Source organism: Taudactylus pleione, unplaced genomic scaffold (genome assembly GCF_031769625.1).
Source record: "Taudactylus pleione unplaced genomic scaffold, aTauple2 ptg000796l, whole genome shotgun sequence".
Lineage (NCBI taxonomy): Eukaryota > Metazoa > Chordata > Amphibia > Anura > Myobatrachidae > Taudactylus > Taudactylus pleione.
The window spans coordinates 1,056,737-1,076,661 of record NW_028285198.1 but is presented as its reverse complement, the minus strand read 5'-3'; the positions used below and the strand labels follow the sequence as shown (position 1 = coordinate 1,076,661).

General features: G+C 45.3%; 1 protein-coding gene across 2 annotated transcripts in view; it reads right to left on the bottom strand.

Moving 5' to 3' along the window:
* Positions 1–19,925, bottom strand: part of DDHD1 (DDHD domain containing 1) — a 65,266-nt gene that overhangs the window by 27,973 nt on the left and 17,368 nt on the right. Inside the window, exons 2-8 of one of the 2 annotated variants that reach the window (XM_088457963.1) lie at positions 18,288–18,461; positions 16,291–16,392; positions 12,649–12,777; positions 10,884–11,031; positions 6,618–6,727; positions 2,791–2,897; positions 732–994 (exon numbers count right to left, since the gene is read on the bottom strand). In XM_088457963.1, the coding sequence (XP_088314089.1) occupies positions 732–994; positions 2,791–2,897; positions 6,618–6,727; positions 10,884–11,031; positions 12,649–12,777; positions 16,291–16,392; positions 18,288–18,461 (1,033 nt within the window). The remainder of the gene's footprint in view (positions 1–731; positions 995–2,790; positions 2,898–6,617; positions 6,728–10,883; positions 11,032–12,648; positions 12,778–16,290; positions 16,393–18,287; positions 18,462–19,925) is intronic. The other variant, XM_088457962.1, reaches the window with a different exon arrangement.

Here is a 19,925-nt window from a genome sequence, read left to right as displayed (position 1 = left end):
CTAACCACTCTGCACACAAATGTCACTGCAGAAAGATGGGAAAAAAAACTTCATGGACTGACAAATGTGTCCCATCTATTTGGAAAGTGAAGAGGCTGGCTGACCAAGGGAGCTAGCCGCTCATATCCTGGGTTCAGTAATATTCTGTACCAAACTGCTTCCGTTCCAGGTCTAAAGACCCACTCCATAGCATTGAGGATTTTGCATAAAATTGAAAAGCCTGCCCTGCTTAGGACAGAGCATCTTATCAAAAAGGAAGAAACAAAGAGAGCCTTTTCCTTAATCTGACGGACCCAGCTCAGGAGGACCTGTAATATCCCTTGCCAGATAGGGGAAGAATAGGTGTTAGAGACACGGCCATAGGAGAGGGTAAGTATCCTCACTTACCTCAAGATGCTGGGGGCATGGAGCTTAGCCCCATCCCCGTACGCAATACTTGTAGCCCCGCGCCCTTCCCTGTTTAGCCATCCCTAACATATCTTTGTGCCTAATCCAGTAGCACTAAATAACATAAAAATGGCACCTGGATGGGGTGGGAGGGATTACAGGGGGGCGGAGTACCAACTATTTCGTGCCTACCTCTCAGCTCCGGTCTAAAACCACAGTCTGTGCAGTGCCCCCCAGATAGAGTGAAGGAGGAATACAACTAGTTATGGTGATGGGGAGCATTATAAGAAGGGAGAAACACAGAAATACAGCTGACCGAGTCCTCCCTATGATTATCCCATTACCGTTGCTTGGTTAAGAAAAGCTCTCGAAGGAGATGCTGCTCCTCGTAACTAATCCACTGGTCCTCGGCCTCCTCCTCCTCATGCTGTTCCAGCTGCTCGTAGAGGTGAACCGGATTCCAGCCAGTCATGATGTCGTATGTAATCACGCATCCCAAGGAATGGGACACGATGGACACTTTGCCCCCTTTGTCTTCAAACTCTGGGTTCCGGGAGCAGAACAGAGTGTACAGGCGGTTCAGCTCCTGCTGGAGACCTTTAACTAGCTGCCAAACGAAACACAAAACGCGGTAAGGAGGATGGCCAATGCTTTTATAAAGGGTATAACAGTGACACACATCATAGTTTCCATCACAGACTCCAAACACTGTACCCCCCTGGGCTCACAACCCACAAAACACTCTGCCACGGGGACCACGTCCGGCTAATGTATTACTCAGCACCCAATTGGGCAAATAGCAAACTAAGCTTTACTCCCCTCTACTTTGCCTTCCATTAACAAATCTTGGGCAGGTTTTAAATTATTCACCTACAATAAGTCTTCGGAATTTAAGAAATAACTCATCTATTCATACTGTATCAATTCACCAAGAACTAATGACTAATCTCTGTGCCTCATGCCTCGGTAACATCACCAGTCCTTAGTGAATTGACAGGCTAAGTATAGAACTGGCTGCCACCATTGCACGTCAGGGACACAGTAACATCCGTACGAGGTTCCCGTGACTCTGTGCGACCTTTCCAAGAAGATCTGGCACGGGGCTGCCTAGTGCTCAATAATTGATGCGCTACAAGGATCAGCTGGTGACACGGATACTCTTTAATAAGATATTGTATTGTTTCTGTCTAACTGGCAGAACAAGAGCAAACATCAATGACACCGGCCTGCGCCACGTATTATCCTGTGCCTTGTAATGACTGTCAGCAGTGTTGTATTAGCTGTACAAATACCATACAAAAGAATAGAGCAATGAAGGCAGAGCTCCAGCATTTAGCAGCTTGTACAATGTCTCACGTTATAGTGAGGAGCCGAAGTTCCAGCTGTAACAATAGCGGTTGAAAAAAAATAATAAAATAAAAGAGAACATTTAAATGTTTTTGTTTTCAACGAAACACAATAAAAAGAAAAAAAAAAAAAGTGGCGTGCAGAAGAATAAAGCATTATATAGTATACTAGCGGCAGGTGGAGTACTTGATAAAACAAAGCGGTCTCTGTAAGGGGAGCTGGGAAGTGTACAGGTTTTTTTGGGTCTCAAACTCAGGTTAACGCAGAGTTACATGATGAACTAACTATACAGTGTATGGAGCACTATACAGAGAACAATGGTACGGGTATAATGCGGAGGACAACTTTGCATTACAAAACAATTATGATGGATGTAATATTTAAATCCAATTCTTTTTATTTACTTTGTTATTTAGTAGAAAATCAATGTATGATGTCCCAATTCGGGTTGCGGACACTGCCACAACCTGCCGGCATGTATAGGAATAAATAGAATGCTAATAAGCCCCCCCCTTCTTTTCCCAAGGCGCTACCTGTCCTCACCTACATGCCAACAGCACAGGGAATTGGCAACACAAATACTGGCGTCGATTGGACGAGCGCCTGTTGCTGACACCTGCTCAGCTCTCCCAGCTGCGGCCTATAATGTACTATCTGGCTGGAACCATCCTTTAAATTGAAGTCACACAAAATAATATATTCCCTCAGCTCATAAATAAAATCTCTTATAGGCAGCTGCTTGCTGCTGAGAGAAGAACAGGTGTGACTAGACATCTACAGTCTTTTATTAGACAGCCAGTAATCTGGGGTACGTCCTCGGTGCCAACAGTCTGTATCATGGAGAAAGGGACAATCGCAGTCTCCGCTATGGTAACCAGGCTGACGCGCTAACACTTCTTACGTAAACCTACGGAACAGCCAAATTATCTACCCAATAAACCGGCTCAGGTGTTCCATAAAACCAGAGCGTCGGAGCGTTTAAACCTTTCTCCATAGTGATCGGCAACACAGAGCCCAGAGCCAGCACATTCTTTCCTCTCTGATGGCCTCACTTACCTCATCCCTGTACAGGGGGCTAGTGTAGTACATAATGTCCATGGCACTGCTGTTTAGCATGTCCCGGATTCCGCGCACCTTGTCAGGAGTAATGGAATCCACTGTATCTGATGGGAGGAAACAAATATTCTTCATGTGCAAAGCAAACCCTGTGTTACTGTATATACCCCGTCATATACTATAGGAGGATAAATAGGGGGCGATTCAATTGTTCTGGGCGCCCATTAACGATCACGGTCTTCACGCTCTATTAGACCGAGGGTTTAGCCTTGTAAAATGGCTAAACCCGTCTAAAGCCCTGGCTTCGGTGCCGAAACTGTGGTGAGGGCACCACAACCATAGGTTTCTTGCACATTTCTGCTCGCACCCTCAGGAGGGTGCGGGCAGAAATTCCGGCACTGGTGGCTATCGCTCTCAGACGGAGCAACAATAGAATCGCTGTGTCGGGCGACCTAAAAAAATAGCCGCCGAAAAAACAATTGAACTACCCCATTACTGTATTAAATATACAATCATACTGCAGGTACAATCCCGGTCAGTTCATACTCACAATAGGTCTAATAGGTTAGAATGAAAAGAGAATAACACCTGTATGTGATATAAATATGGCAGACGTGAGATATACAATAAGTTTTAGACAGAACCCTTATTGGTGTCCTATAGGCATGTTGTGATCAGCCTTATATGTGTCCTATCACTGTACTTTGTGTAATTTTCAAAAACACATTTTCGGTTTTAAAAATAAAAAATATCATACAAACTCGGCACTCACGTGCTTTTCAAAATTTTTTTAAAAATAAAAATAAAAAATCTCAAAGAAAAAAAAGAAAAAAATTCTTCTTAAGGTCAGGGAGTGGGCCTGCTTACCCAGGGCTACACTGCCACAGGTGTCACTAGTAAAGTGTCAAGGGACCAATACAGGTGAAGTTGTTGGATGCTAGCAGCTGCATTTACATACAAAGCCAGATAGTTAGATGGAGGAGACTGTACGGAGGTGCGTGTAGGAGATAGAGGCACTTTAATAACCAATGACATCTGAGCTCCTCACCTCTATACTCCCCAGCTGAAGAGCTGTCAGTTACTAACACAGTCCCAGGGGACAGGCAGGGAGACCATGGAGACACGAGAGGAGAGAACACCAGGACATATAACATTCTTGAATATGAAAATATAAACTAAGCATCAGCATGTCAAAAAAAATGACATAGATGGACTCCCGTGACCCCGCACCAAAGCATTCCTTGTGGGTGGGGGGGGGGGGTGGGGGGAACAGATTGCAAAACCTTATGCCAAAACATGGCATCCCTCAAGGCGAAGTGGTTGAACCTATAACACTTTGTAAAAGCGTGGGCTGACGATCAGGTAGCAGCCATGGAGACCCCAGGCCGCACTGCCCAGGAGACACTGGCTGACCTAGCAGGGTGCGTTCACATTGTCTGGAAAAAAATATCCATTATCAATATAAGGAAAACAAATGACTGAGGTAATCCACCTGGCAGTGGTCTGCCTGATTGCTAAAGACCCCTCCTTTGAGCATCATATAGGACAAAAAGCATTGTCTGTTTTACGTATATCAGCAGTTCTATTAAAACGAAATAAAAAAACAAAAAACGAGAACTAAACGTTCCTAAGAAGCTGAATTTCCTGGTTCACATGGAACGGGAGATACCACGTTTTGTTGGCTTCACCTCAGGACCGGTTGCTAATTTTAGTATGTCTAAGTACCACAATCTTCTCGGCCAATCTGGAGCTGGATTGTTTGTACATCGCAGTCTTGACCTTTTTTTCAGCACCCTTGGCAAGCTTGGAACCAAACATTGTATCAACTAGAACTGCTTTTGGTTCCCTTAGAATAGCAGTTTACCTTGTGGTTCAACCGAGACGCCATTATGTCTACGTCTGGTTGACCTCACTTTTGGACAATTTGGTGAAAAACCTGTGGACAAAGAGACCATGACCCGGAATGAATAGTTTGTATACTGAGAGCTGTCCGCAACCAAAATGTAGACTGCGCAGATCCCTGTAACTCTGCTCTCCCTCCAACACAATGATTCCTGAGACCCTGAGTTTCTTCATTGCCAGGGAGCTCCTAGGATGATTGATATGTTCTATTGCAGTGACGTTGTCAGGGTCTTTTTTGAACTTCCTCTTAGTAGTTGGGATTTAAGTCTGTTCTGAATTCCAATATATTGATTGGTAATATTCATTCTGGCTGTGTCCAAAGTCATTGAAAACATTGTTCACTGATTACCACCCCCAGGCATCTGTTGTTACAATTGTCCAGTTTCAAATTGGTAACGAATGACACCAGCTTAGATTATTTGTCCTTAAAAACCATTAAAAAGACAGAACGTGTCATTTGGTTCCAGAACCAGACACAGCTTCGACTATAAACCCAACTTTCTCTGATATTTTGGTACAGGGATAATTACCCCTGCAGAATCGAAAGGCTATTGCCTGATTTAGTGCCATTTTCACTTTGCCTATAGGAAGACCTGTGGTAAAGAAGCTTCTTGAAGACTTGGAAAGTTCTAAAATGTAGCCCTTATCCGAAATTCCTCAGCCAGTTTTCTGTGATGGAGGCAAACCAGATGGTCATGACAAGGAGAAGATAGTCTGTAACCACGGTGGCTTTTTACCAGAACGAGCTGGCCTTCCTTTCTTCTGTCCACCACGGTGTGCGGAAACCTGACCTCTGGAATAGGAACGACTGGCCATTCCATGATTTTTGTCTTGGGATGTGGGCAGGGAGGAAGCCCGTGGCCTCAGAAATAATCTTTCGTAATCTAGAGCCAAAGAGTCCACTACCGGAAAGTGGAATTACCTCGATAGATATTTTTCATTCTGGATAGAATCCCACAATTCTTGCCAAAGAGTCATCCTTGCTGTAATGGAAAAGGAAAGCAAACGTACATCCACGGTAGCATCCGCAATGTGTGGATGCTTCCTGCACTTCAATAAATCACATTACTGTCAAAATAGCTTTGTTGGCTCAGACGTCATTCCCTGTCTTCTTAAAGTGCCCAAGTTCTTACACGCACCCCTACACCCCAATGTATGTTGATGTCACCAGTGTAGGTCAGTGTCCCCCAGTGTATGTCCGGGAAAACCAAATACCTAGATAGACAGATATGAGACATAGTGACTGAGTAGCTGTATGCTCCGCTTAGCTGCTGAAAGAGGTATGTAGCCAAAATGTCCACATTGTCAATGTTGGCAGACAAAATGTCAGCAGCTCATGTTAGTGTTGGGGCGAGTGCATACACGCATGAAAAACGCCATGCCGACATTCCGAATGTCAGCATTCTGTACAACACTCTATGCAACATTGTCACTAATGGGATACGTACAGCACAGGGGATGCCGACACTTACAATACCAGCGCCAGAATACCGACCACCAGCTTTCTGAAGGTAAGTAGTGGGGTTGAGGGAAGGGTTAGGGTAAGGCATAACGGGAGAGGGTTAGGTTAATTGTGCGGGTAGGTTAGATTCAGGCAACAGGGAGGGAAGGTTAGGGAGAGGGGGAGGATTAGGATACCTGCTGGCAGGTGTCGGTATCCTAACCCTGTCGGGATGCTGGCGTCAGGATTTTGATAGCCGGGATCCAGATCGCCGGCATCCCGTACCCATCCCGTCACTTATAATGCTGCATTAATATAGTTCCTAGGAATGGGCTTAGTCTTGCATTAAATCAGCAAGAAGATCACTGCACAATATAAATATTACATTGACCGTCAGTGTGGTCCTTGCTCCGTCTGGCTCCATAGCACAGTATATTATTTTCACCCTCATTACCCCCATGACACTGGGTAAATAAGACGTTACCTCCATCTAGAGCAAGCTTGGAACGCCATTCCACAGGAAGGAACTCAACGTGCTCTGTAGTCTGATGGAAAAAGTGCTTTTCCTCCACCTTTCTGGCAGTTTCTCTCATCCTGCAACACAAAGAGCGCACCTGTAAGCACAGACTAAAAGACGCATGCGATCACAGGTGTCCCAGGGGATGTACCAATGGAGAACTTTCTAAATAAAGCCCTTTCATCCTTCCTGCAGGAAGACCAGCAGGGAGGGGCGTGGTCTCATGCCCAGGACCTGCAGTGGTTAGCAAATGCTCGCCTACTCTCTGCCTTACCCTTAGAGCAGAGGAGAGTTACGGAAAATGTTTGGTAGTTTAGTGCACAGGTTCTCAAACTCAGTCCTTAGGACCCCACACAGTGCATGTTTTGCAGGTCTCACAGAACCACATGTGAAATAATTATCTCCACCTGTGGAACTTAAAATGTGTCAGTAATGACTACACCTGTGCACCTGCTGGTGACCTGGAAAACGTGACCTGTGTGGGGTCCTGAGGACAGAGTTGGAGAACCTCTGGTTTAGAGTGATAGCAAAGAGTGACAGCAACTGCAAGCTCAGTGCCAAACAAATGCTACATTTATGCACCTGGGTCATGCAAAACAAAAAGGCTGAATATAGTTTAAATGGCATAAAAAAGGCAACTAATGAGTACAGGGAACTAGGCATCACTATTTCAGACACACAATGAACAGTGGTGGCATAGGAAGCGAAATCAGTAACAGGAGGTGGTGATCCATTCCGGAGCTCCGGATATCTTCCTATTCGTTTCCCAGATGGAAATATGCGTCCACTGTTTCTAATACCGGACAGCTATCAGGGTTCCACCATCGAAATGGGTACAGGTAAAGCACATACGCCACCAACGCGTTTCAAGTTATATCCAATTCTTCCTCAGGGCTGTGGGTCTTTATCTATGTCCCATACCCACTATTTAAGGTCTGGGAAATTATTAAACTCTTAAACCAGAAGTGACATCAAGTACATCCTGGATAATTATAAATTCAACGAAATGCGTTGGTGGCGTATGTGCTTTACCTGTACCCATTTCGACGCTGGAACCCTGACAGCTGTCCGGTATTAGGAAAGGTGGACGCATATCCCATTTTTCCATCTTGGAAACGAATAGGGAGATATCCGGAGCTCCCACGTTTATGCTCATACCATTGCTCCTATCCTTGAAGCTATCAATGGACGGTTCCATCCCTTGTGTTCTGTCTGCACAACAACACGCTGTTGGAATATTGTGCATAATTATTTGTATATATTTGAATATATGAAAAACTATTTTGTCAATTTTTAACTTCGATTGAATCATTTCCGGTGGTTTAAAACATACTGCACCATATATATTTCTATTTAATTTTTTGGGATATCTGACGATATGTAAAACTGCGAAGGATATTCGGGAAGTATTGACTTGAACTATCGAGAGGACTCTGCTCCAGGTGTCGATAAAAGAGATTTTTGTTGACCGGCGTTTTTGACACACTAACCGCAAGGAAAGGACACAGAGGACATTCTTACATGGACTTTATATACTGTAATTGTTCTCTTAAAGAATATTGGTTTGGAACCTATATCACCTTTGAGACGTTTACACACTTGTATAAAATTTTTGCTATTTGTGGTAGGGGTACCACGTTTTAAACGTAACAGGCTGCTGTAACTAGGTGGACGCCAGCGCAATTTCCATATATCTACCTTGTGCCAGGAGGTGGGGCTTAGCCTGCCACCAGCGGGCGGGGCTAAGCAATGTCGGGAGTAAAAAACAAAATCATCATCAGGTACCAATGGCTCTCTGCCATCGATGGCAAAACCATTGACCATTGGTAGTAAAGCATTGATATTTGTAAACTATCGATGACTATCCCTACTACACAGAGCTTTCCCTGATGGAAGGAGGATACCAGCCACCCCCTCCCACCCTGCACTGGAGGCAAGCATTGCAGACTCACAGCTTCCCCATCTCCTGCCCGGAGCCAGTCAAACAGTAAGTGAGATGCTGGTCTGGCACGATGGGCTGCTGCTGCTTACCTGCTGTGACAGGGCTTCATATGGTTCAATTTCCATCCCCCACCCCCTCCCTCATAATACTGCTATATTAAAGACACTATAAGCCTGTCCCATAGTTTCCATTACTGTATTAATCTAATGCAAATATTACAAGTACAATTATATAAAACATATTCCTGACATAGGACTTCACCTCCTCTCTCTGCAAGTGTTACCATGTGACTCAGAGTTTAGTGATCACTCTTTCCCATAATCCCATTGTCTCTTCCCAGAGCCATCCGTGTCAGTCTTATTTCTATGTGATGTCGCAATAGAAAATAACTCAATAGCTCAAGAACGCGGCCAAGTGGCAAGGGATATGGGAGAGAGCGCTGTAGGCGTGGCCAGCTGGTGAAGCTATGGCAGACAGTGGGCAATAGGAAGGCACACTACAGACAATTACCGTTATAGAGGAAAGACATGAATGATGACCACGTATTTTAAATCAGTTCTAAGACAACGTGCAATATATTAAAACCTCCCCCCAGACACATTTTAAATAAACACCATTAGGAGTCATTGTATTGTCAGAAGAGAAAAGCCTTACATTGCTGTACTGTCAGAAGGGAAAAGCCTTACATTGCTGTACTGTCAGAAGGGAAAAGCCTTACATTGCTGTACTGTCAGAAGGGAAAAGCCTTACATTGCTGTACTGTCAGAAGGGAAAAGCCTTACATTGCTGTACTGTCAGAAGGGAAAAGCCTTACATTGCTCTACTGTCAGAAGGGAAAAGCCTTACATTGCTGTACTGTCAGAAGGGAAAAGCCTTACATTGCTCTACTGTACTGTCAGAAGGGAAAAGCCTTACATTGCTGTACTGTCAGAAGAGAAAAGCCTTACATTGCTCTACTGTCAGAAGGGAAAAGCCTTACATTGCTGTACTGTCAGAAGGGAAAAGCCTTACATTGCTCTACTGTACTGTCAGAAGGGAAAAGCCTTACATTACTGTACTGTCAGAAGAGAAAGCCTTACATTGCTGTCCTGTCAGAAGGGAAAAGCCTTACATTGCTCTACTGTCAGAAAGGAAAAGCCTTACATTGCTGTACTGTCAGAAGGGAAAAGCCTTACATTGCTGTACTGTCAGAAGGGAAAAGCCTTACACTGCTGTACTGTCAGAAGGGAAAAGCCTTACATTGCTCTACTGTCAGAAGGGAAAAGCCTTACATTGCTCTACTGTCAGAAGGGAAAAGCCTTAGATTGCTGTACTGTCAGAAGAGAAAAGCCTTACATTGCTGTACTGTCAGAAGGGAAAAGCCTTACATTGCTGTACTGTCAGAAGAGAAAAGCCTTACATTGCTGTACTGTCAGAAGGGAAAAGCCTTACATTGCTGTACTGTCAGAAGAGAAAAGCCTTACATTGCTGTACTGTCAGAAGGAAAAAGCCTTACATTGCTGTACTGTCAGAAGGGAAAAGCCTTACATTGCTGTACTGTCAGAAGGGAAAAGCCTTACATTGCTGTACTGTCAGAAGGGAAAAGCCTTACACTGCTGTACTGTCAGAAGGGAAAAGCCTTACATTGCTGTCCTGTCAGAAGGGAAAAGCCTTACATTGCTGTACTGTCAGAAGGGAAAAGCCTTACATTGCTGTACTGTCAGAAGGGAAAAGCCTTACATTGCTGTACTGTCAGAAGGGAAAAGCCTTACACTGCTGTCCTGTCAGAAGGGAAAAGCCTTACACTGCTGTCCTGTCAGAAGGGAGAAGCCTTACACTACTGTACTGTCAGAAGGGAAAAGCCTTACATTACTGTACTGTCAGAAGAGAAAGCCTTACATTGCTGTCCTGTCAGAAGGGAAAAGCCTTACATTGCTGTCCTGTCAGAAGAGAAAAGCCTTACATTGCTGTACTGTCAGAAGGGAAAAGCCTTACATTGCTGTACTGTCAGAAGGGAAAAGCCTTACATTGCTCTACTGTCAGAAGGGAAAAGCCTTACATTGCTGTCCTGTCAGAAGGGAAAAGCCTTACATTGCTGTCCTGTCAGAAGGGAAAAGCCTTACATTACTGTACTGTCAGAAGAGAAAGCCTTACATTGCTGTACTGTCAGAAGAGAAAGCCTTACATTGCTGTCCTGTCAGAAGGGAAAAGCCTTACATTGCTGTACTGTCAGAAGAGAAAGCCTTACACTGCTGTACTGTCAGAAGGGAAAAGCCTTACATTGCTGTCCTGTCAGAAGGGAAAAGCCTTACATTGCTGTATTTTTGATAATTCTTCCTTGGTCCATTTTCTGTCCAATACCGTGGACAACAAACACAATGTGACTGGTATCCACAGGCTTGTCCTCATATGTAGCTTCTTCAACAAAGCCTCTATGTAGCCGGGTCCCGCTGCTCGATGCTAAGAGACATTAGGCACATTATCAGCTATGTATGAAGGGAGGATTCTACTACACCTTTCTCAAACATTAAAAGCTTGTTTTATTTTATGAGGGAGCCCTTTTAGTGCATTAAATTATGCATTATTAAATGTTACTATAATAACAGGTCAGCTATGTCCAGGCAAAGACCCTTAATTGTTTGGTCTCCAGGTCTGCCATGCATTGGATAACAGATGTGGACATATTCGACCAAACAGTGTCTAAAGTCCTGTGTGTTTTGGCCTGAAAAGACTGGAAATTAATATTGGAGTATTGGGGAGCTAAATGCAGCCGCTACAGGTGGGGTGGTGTTCCATGTGATCCAGATGCTCACCTGAGAGCCAATCTCTAACCTCACCCCCCCACCCAGAAGAGTCATCAGGGGACACAGGGCAGACACAGAACCACCCCCTTGGCCAGGCTTAGCCTGTGATTGGCTGCCGCTGTGTGTGGTGCCAGCATTAGCCTGGCTCCATGTGATCCAGCAGCTCACCTGAGAGCCAATGTATAACCTCGCTCCCCCCACCCAGGAGAGTCATCAGGGGACACAGGGCAGACACAGAACCACCCCATTGGCCAGGCTTAGCCTGTGATTGGCTGCCGCTGTGTACTCAGGAGTGTGACAGAACCGCCCCTGTGGCCAGGATCAATGTTTAAGCTTCTCTGACTTCAGGTCTGTATCTTAGCAGCACAATATGAGCCTCCGGTGACCTGAGACTGTGGTGCTTCTCTGAAGACCTGGGAACTTTGGCAGCAGTCAGGGAAAGTTTATGAGATACTTTCAGGCCAGCCGGAGTCCATCCTCACACCTTTTACAGGGTATTTACACTCTGAGGGTTCCAATTTGGGGCCACAATTTTTAGCAATCTCTCTTACCCTTGCATTAATATTGCCTCTCTTTTATTTCCTTTTCATGTTTTACATCTACAAATACCCAGACTTCTAGCTGGGGGGTGGGGACTGGGGAGCAGAGAAGCTCTGTACACATTTATTACAGAGCAATATTCCCTCTGACTAGATTGATGCACTGGCTGTTAGTACATCTTAGTACTGATCTGTATTATGCGCTAAGTCTTGGAAAGTGAAAGTGTAGAGAGATAAAGTACCAGCCAACCAGCTCCTAACTGCCATGTTACAAGCTATGTTTGAAAAATGACAGGAGCTGATTGGTTGGTACTTTATCTTCATCCACTTTCTCCCCCCCCCCCCCCCCACAAGGCTTAGTACATCTCCCCCAATATTTTGTCATGTAAATATAGAACAAAGGGCAGGAAACGCAGGCGAGCTCAGCTAGACATACACTGCCGGCAAGGACTGACACACGGTGACAGGAGAGATAGAATTACGGTGTACCAGTGACCCAGCATCCAGGAGAACGCAACCAATCAGCTCACAATTACACTGATTGTCCTGTCTCAGGGACGTCATTAGCTCCTATGAGCCAAAATGCTGAACATGAAGTTAGGACAACGCCCCATTTCCTATGGATAACTGAGGAATAGAATGTCAGCAGTCTGTCTTAGGATGCCGCTGTTTGGTGCAACAGATAACTCAGTGACCTAGAATTTATCATCGTCATTGGTAACATACAAGCTTACCCTTTGAGAACCCCAATTTCTGCGTAACAGTCCTCGCTATTTTGGAAGTAGTTGCATCGCTGTAGAGATAGACCTCGTCCACACCATGCCAGTCCACGTGGTTGCGACTTAACTTTAAACTGTGGACAGCTGTGCGGAAATAAGACTGTTAGAGGGGCAGAGAACAAAACCTCCTACAGGGGGCAATAATTCCTGCAGATTTAAATGGGGATAATTACACTCTGCAATACATTATCACTAGATCTGTGTTACACGTCACACATTGATTATAAAGTAGCAGTGGGTAACCTGCGGCTCTAATACCGGATTGCTGGGTAGAAATTATTGGTAGTACCACTTACAGGCAATGTGCAGATCCTTTGCTCTATATAAGTACACAAACGGTGGTAGTTTCTAGCAATACCACTTCCCTAAAGTGATTGCAAAGCTTCATATATGTTTGACCAACATCCCCAGCATCGCACTACAGCTGCTCGCTGTCCGTACTGACGCCGCGGGAGAGAAAACGCGCCGCGGGAGTGATCCTTTCTCCTGCTCAGTGCTGTAAATGCAGCTTCGGAATGGACGGGAGAAGTAGCCGATCCGTTCAGGAGCCGAGCTCACTAGCTGTCCCCATACTAACTGCTTCACCGGCTTGTGGCCCGCAGCGCTGACGTCAGGGAGCGAATAAAGCGGAAGAGAAGGGGAATACATGGACGGAGAGGGGGACTGGCCAGCACGGCTGAATAAAGGGAATACATGGACGGAGAGGATGACTGGCCAGCACGGCTGAATAAAGGGAATACATGAACGGAGAGGATGACTGGCCAGCACGGCTGAATAAAGGGAATACATGGACAGAGAGGGTGACTGGCCAGCACGGCTGAATAAAGGGAATACATGGACGGAGAGGGTGACTGGCCAGCACGGCTGAATAAGGGGAATACATGGACGGAGAGGGTGACTGGCCAGCACGGCTGAATAAAGGGAATACATGGACGGAGAGGGTGACTGGCCAGCACGGCTGAATAAAGGGAATACATGGACGGAGAGGGTGACTGGCCAGCACGGCTGAATAAAGGGAATACATGAACGGAGGGGGTGACTGGCCAGCACGGCTGAATAAAGGGAATACATGGACGGAGAGGGTGACTGGCCAGCACGGCTGAATAAAGGGAATACATGGACGGAGAGGGTGACTGGCCAGCACGGCTGAATAAAGGGAATACATGAACGGAGGGGGTGACTGGCCAGCACGGCTGAATAAAGGGAATACACGGACGGAGGGGGTGACTGGCCAGCACGGCTGAATAAAGGGAATACACGGACGGAGGGGGTGACTGGCCAGCACGGCTGAATAAAGGGAATACATGGACGGAGAGGGGGACTGGCCAGCACGGCTGAATAAAGGGAATAAATGGACGGAGAGGATGACTGGCCAGCACGGCTGAATAAAGGGAATAAATGGACGGAGAGGATGACTGGCCAGCACGGCTGAATAAAGGGAATACACGGACGGAGGGGGACTGGCCAGCACGGCTGAATAAAGGGAATACATGGACGGAGAGGGGGACTGGCCAGCACGGCTGAATAAAGGGAATACATGGACGGAGGGGGTGACTGGCCAGCACGGCTGAATAAAGGGAATACATGGACGGAGAGGGTGACTGGCCAGCACGGCTGAATAAAGGGAATAAATGGACGGAGGGGGTGACTGGCCAGCACGGCTGAATAAAAGGAATACATGGACGGAGGGGGTGACTGGCCAGCACGGCTGAATAAAGGGAATACATGGACGGAGGGGGGACTGGCCAGCACGGCTGAATAAAGGGAATACATGGACGGAGAGGGGGACTGGCCAGCACGGCTGAATAAAGGGAATACATGGACGGAGAGGATGACTGGCCAGCACGGCTGAATAAAGGGAATACAGGGGGTGATTGGCCAGCACGGCTGAATAAAAGGAATACATGGACAGAGAGGATGACTGGCCAGCACGGCTGAATAAAGGGAATACATGGACGGAGGGGGGGGGACTGGCCAGCACGGCTGAATAAAGGGAATACATGGACGGAGAGGGGGACTGGCCAGCACGGCTGAATAAAGGGAATAAATGGACGGAGAGGGTGACTGGCCAGCATGGCTGAATAAAGGGAATACATGGACGGAGGGGGTGATTGGCCAGCACGGCTGAATAAAAGGAATACATGGACAGAGAGGATGACTGGCCAGCACGGCTGAATAAAGGGAATACATGGACGGAGGGGGGGGACTGGCCAGCACGGCTGAATAAAGGGAATACATGGACGGAGAGGGGGACTGGCCAGCACGGCTGAATAAAGGGAATACATGGACGGAGAGGATGACTGGCCAGCACGGCTGAATAAAGGGAATACATGGACGGAGAGTGTGACTGGCCAGCACGGCTGAATAAAGGGAATGCATGGACGGAGAGGGGGACTGGCCAGCACGGCTGAATAAAGGGAATACATGGACGGAGGGGGTGACTGGCCAGCACGGCTGAATAAAAGTAATACATGGACGGAGAGGGGGACTGGCCAGCACGGCTGAATAAAGGGAATATATGGACGGAGAGGGGGACTGGCCAGCACGGCTGAATAAAGGGAATACATGGACGGAGAGGATGACTGGCCAGCACGGCTGAATAAAGGGAATACATGGACGGAGGGGGTGACTGGCCAGCACGGCTGAATAAAGGGAATACATGGACGGAGAGGGGGACTGGCCAGCATGGCTGAATAAAGGTGTACAAGGTTTTGCAATCACTGTGAACGGAGATAATACACAAGTGAACGGTGCTCAAAGCTATGGGAAAAGGCAACATGTTCAATAGGAATATATGGTATAAGCTAAGGATGGTAACCCTCACATTACCAGTGTCCCCAGGTCTGTAATACCTGTTACTTGAGGACTATGGTACTATCTGTAATCAGCATACTGACGTAAGCATTACAAAGCCTAAATGACGTGGCTAAAGTTAAAGCGCTGTTTTTATGCGAGTATCGGAGACAGAGCGCCGTTTCTATTGCGCGGAGGACAACTTTCATTTCTAAAACACCACTGGTCATATCAGCGCTAAAAAATAACAGCAAGCGTTCCGTAGTGCCGCAGAGAATGACCGGGTTACATGACCCAGGAATTACAAAGACCTGGTCAGCACAATTCAAGGTAAAAATAATCTCATCGTCTATAAAAGGACATACATTCCCCGATGATATAAAGGATTTAGTGAGAAACACTGAAACAAGAACTATAACGCAAACTATTTAGTAAAAGCTGCAGTAGTGCCCATACGAACTGAAAGTCGTCTGAGAGCGGAACTCCCTGTAGTCTGTACACTTTCAGTCTAGTATAAAATGCTGCACTTGTAACTACCGTATGTAACTATCCCGAGTGAAGTCTGAACGGGAACAAATCTATGACCATTCGTAGTAGGAGGCAATACCGTTATGGCCTGGCCATGTTATTACGGAGACTTTGCTTGTGTCTGTCCAGAACAGTAATAACTGGAAGGCCACCGGAACCCCAGCTCTAGAAGAAGCATGCCAGCTAAGTCATTCTAGAGGCAGTGTCAGTGGCGTGCTAGCTAGTGACAGCATCTACAGCCAGAGAGTCATCTACAAGGCGGCTAAGTTACTGTACCTTCGTAACGCTTTCTTTTAGCACGCGGGGCCCCTGTGCTCTCGTTATATCCTCTCCAATTGAACAGGAAAGGGAGGGAGAAGGGAGGAAGGTGGTAGATAACTAGCAAAGTGAAGACAGTTAACTTTATTTTGGCTTTGAAGCGAAACCTTCTAAGAATCACAATATCAGTAAGGTGAGAGCACAGCAGTCATTGCAGAGCATACATCTATCACTTACATAACATTGCTTATTCAATCACTTTACATTTTCATTCAAATTGGAGCGTTAGCTCCGTCTGGAGGAAGTTACCGCCTCTTGCTATGCAAGGTTTGCGTCACTGTCACCTGTATACAGGTAAATTGCGACAGGAAGAGTTGTGATCTTGGGGGCAGATTTTCTTCTCTATGAACAAGGGGCTTCCGCTCATTAAGCCACCTGAATGACGTAACGTACAGGCAGCGAGGCCATTTATGGAACAGATGAACAATGAAATACATATTTTCATTTAATTTAGTTGCACATCATGTCCAAGTCACCACCAGGACTATGAACGAATGTCCCCGCATCATGCGACTGTGGGAAGGAGAGGGAGGTAGACCTTGCTTGGCAAGAGGATGTGAGTAGCTCCGTGCAGACATAGTATATAGTGTTCATTCTAGCACCTGTCACAACCAGTGCAGTTCCGCTTTCCTGCCTGAGGTGTTGCTCTCTGTTTTGGAGCTTCTAGCACACACTGGTCTGTATCTCAAAACGTTTATTGCATCAGCTGAGTGTGCTAGAAGCACCAGAGCAGAGAGCAACATCCCTAGCAGGAAAGAGGAACTGCACGGGTTGTGTGACCGGTGCAGGGTGCTAGGATGAACACTAGTTTAGAATACATTTTACGATTTTTTTTTTAGGTGTGCAAGAACAGGAAGCTGCCAATTATACTAATTAAAATATAAATAAAATGCACCTTTTTATAATAGATAAATTAAAAAATAAATAAATGACCTAATCTAGCAGGCAAAATGATATATCTATATGACAGGTCAGATTCCCCTCTTATAGAATATACTAGATGCATGTATTTGTGATTAATCGCTCACGTCGAAATAGAGCAATCACAGCAGTGAGACACTATAAACATTAGAACATTCAAAAGAGACAGGAGCATGAAAAAACAAAACGAAATAAAAACAAACTAAGCTGAAAGCAGTTTTTAGAAGGTACGAAAGCCAGAAACATAACATCAGTCTCTAAGGGAGTCTATTTATCAAGCAGTGAACGGAAGTGAACTAGTGGAGAAGTTGCCCATAGCAACCAATCAGCTTTCAAGTAGCATTTATCAAGTACAGTCTATAAAATAATAGGTAGAAGCTGATTGGTTGCTATGGGCAACTTCTCCACTGGTTCATTTCTTGATAAATAGACTCCTATATATCTATATATCTCTACTATTAAATCTAGACTTGGTAGGGATTTTTCCCCAGAATGACCAGCAGGATTATAGTTTGGCGTGCTGCTTACGCTGCAGTCTTCCCTACTCACCACCTACCCTAAAACGTGGCAGGTGGCCACTGATAGAAAACGCTCCACGTGCATGTCAGAGAAGTCCACACTTATCCTAATCCCTCGAAACCCCAGAGCGTTGGATTGTGTCACACACACACGCACAATCAGAGCGACAAGGGATACAGTTCAGAGCATGAGCAACGTAGGGCAGACTACAGCCAGATGTGCCGTCATTACACACTCTCCTTACACTGCGATGATGGGACGACTACACACACTTAAATGTGCTTCAATCCGATCCTTGTTCTAATTATTTACCGATGGATATTAGCTGATGCGAGATTAAAGGTCGCCAGGTCCCCACATTTAGCAGATACAGTTATTATAAAAAAAGGTGGCAATGCTTTAAAATTATAGCAATAGCTGATGTAACCCTCCCCCCCCCCCCAAAAAAAAAAAAAACAGATTTCAGCCAAGTTCTTTGTGGAGACATAATGAGGATATAACCAGATGAATCTCACCATCCTTGTGGTCTACGGGCTTCGCCACTTCCAGGTCAAAATTGTCGTGCATCTTATGACCCCTAAAGCAGGACAGGTGCTCCTGTTCTATCAGGTTACTCTCGTCCTCTTCTAGGGGCTGCCAGGTGCCGTCGATGAACCACTGTCCTCGCATCACGGGGATTTTATCCGACTCTTCAGAAGAAAAGGAAAAAGTGGAAAGAAACCCAGATAAGTTATCGGATGCTCCCCCAAAGACTACGGTTTTCTTATAACATAACTCTGATAATAAAGGTTCTCAGTGTAGTTATTATTTCTGTACATAAACTGCTGCCGCCCCGACCAAGTCAGAATTAAATATAAAATGCATAAGAAATAACAAAATAACATTCCGTAATGTGTGACCTGTTCAGATTTATTATATATTATTTTTTTTACTAAAAAGAGAATACCAGTGCTGGATGAAAATGACGCAAAGATCACAACACCGAAATTCAGCACCGCCAACACCAGCGAACTGGATAGGAGTCACCTGAAGAAATCCATCCAGAGATTTCCCTTCAACACATGGGGTCAATCTCACTAAAATGTTATTCTATAGGCTGGATTCCCCGGCGTATACAGCACAGAAAAAACCACTAGTTCGGGGAAGGAGGGTCTTCCTTAAATCTGTCAAAATTTATTCATGACTATTTCTGAAAAGTATTTCAACACCTATGTGAAAGAGGTCACATCTGTCAGCTCATCACTAACCTCTCTTCTCCTGCAATGTAAGCACCAGGCTTATTACATGAGCTTATGAGGGGAATTCAATATGAAACGTAAACTTCGCTGTCGAAGTTTACGTTTCATATCGGAGCTTTTACCTGGGATAAAGTATCGGGCGCGCGCCCGCTTATCCCCGTATTCAATATGAAACTAGCGAAAACGGGAGCCTGCGAAGTGGGATTTACGTAAAGTTACGAAATTTTCCTTAAAAAAATTGTAAGACCCCCCCTAAAGTTGTAAAAACATGGGGGATCACTATGGGTACCCCCGTTTTAGCCTGTAAATGAAAGTCGGGGATTTAAATAGCCGCAGCAGGTGTTTTTTCCCGACATTGAAGAAGTGATGCAGAAGAGCACTTAGGTTATTTTTTTCGTTTTTTTAAGTGGTCCCATCAAATTTGGGGTACATGAAAATGGGTACTAGCATATTTTGATGTCCCTAAAGTAAGTTTTTAAAAATTCTGCATTTGTGCACCTGCCGCTATTAATTCTATTCTTCAAAACACCTGCCGCATACTTGCAGAATAGCCCTGAACCTATTTCCCTATTGTTATATAATTTTTTCCCATTTTTTTTTTCACCCCAATTTTTAAATAAATTTTTTGGGGTGTCCCTATTTTCTTTTAAAACTTTTTTTGACACAGTTCTTTTTTAAATGTCATTCCCAGGGGTGCAGGCACCCCTAAACCCCAATTCTGCACTTTTTTTCGACACCTATTCAATGGTGAAAAGTTATCCCCGTTTTTTATCAAAGACTTTTCGAACCTGCGAAAAGTCTTTGAAATTGGATACGGTGTAAAACTAAAACCTGCGATAATGACGTCATATGTGCGATATTAACGCAAAAACTGAGTTTTCGCTCCCATATTGAATACCCCTATATATGTTATAT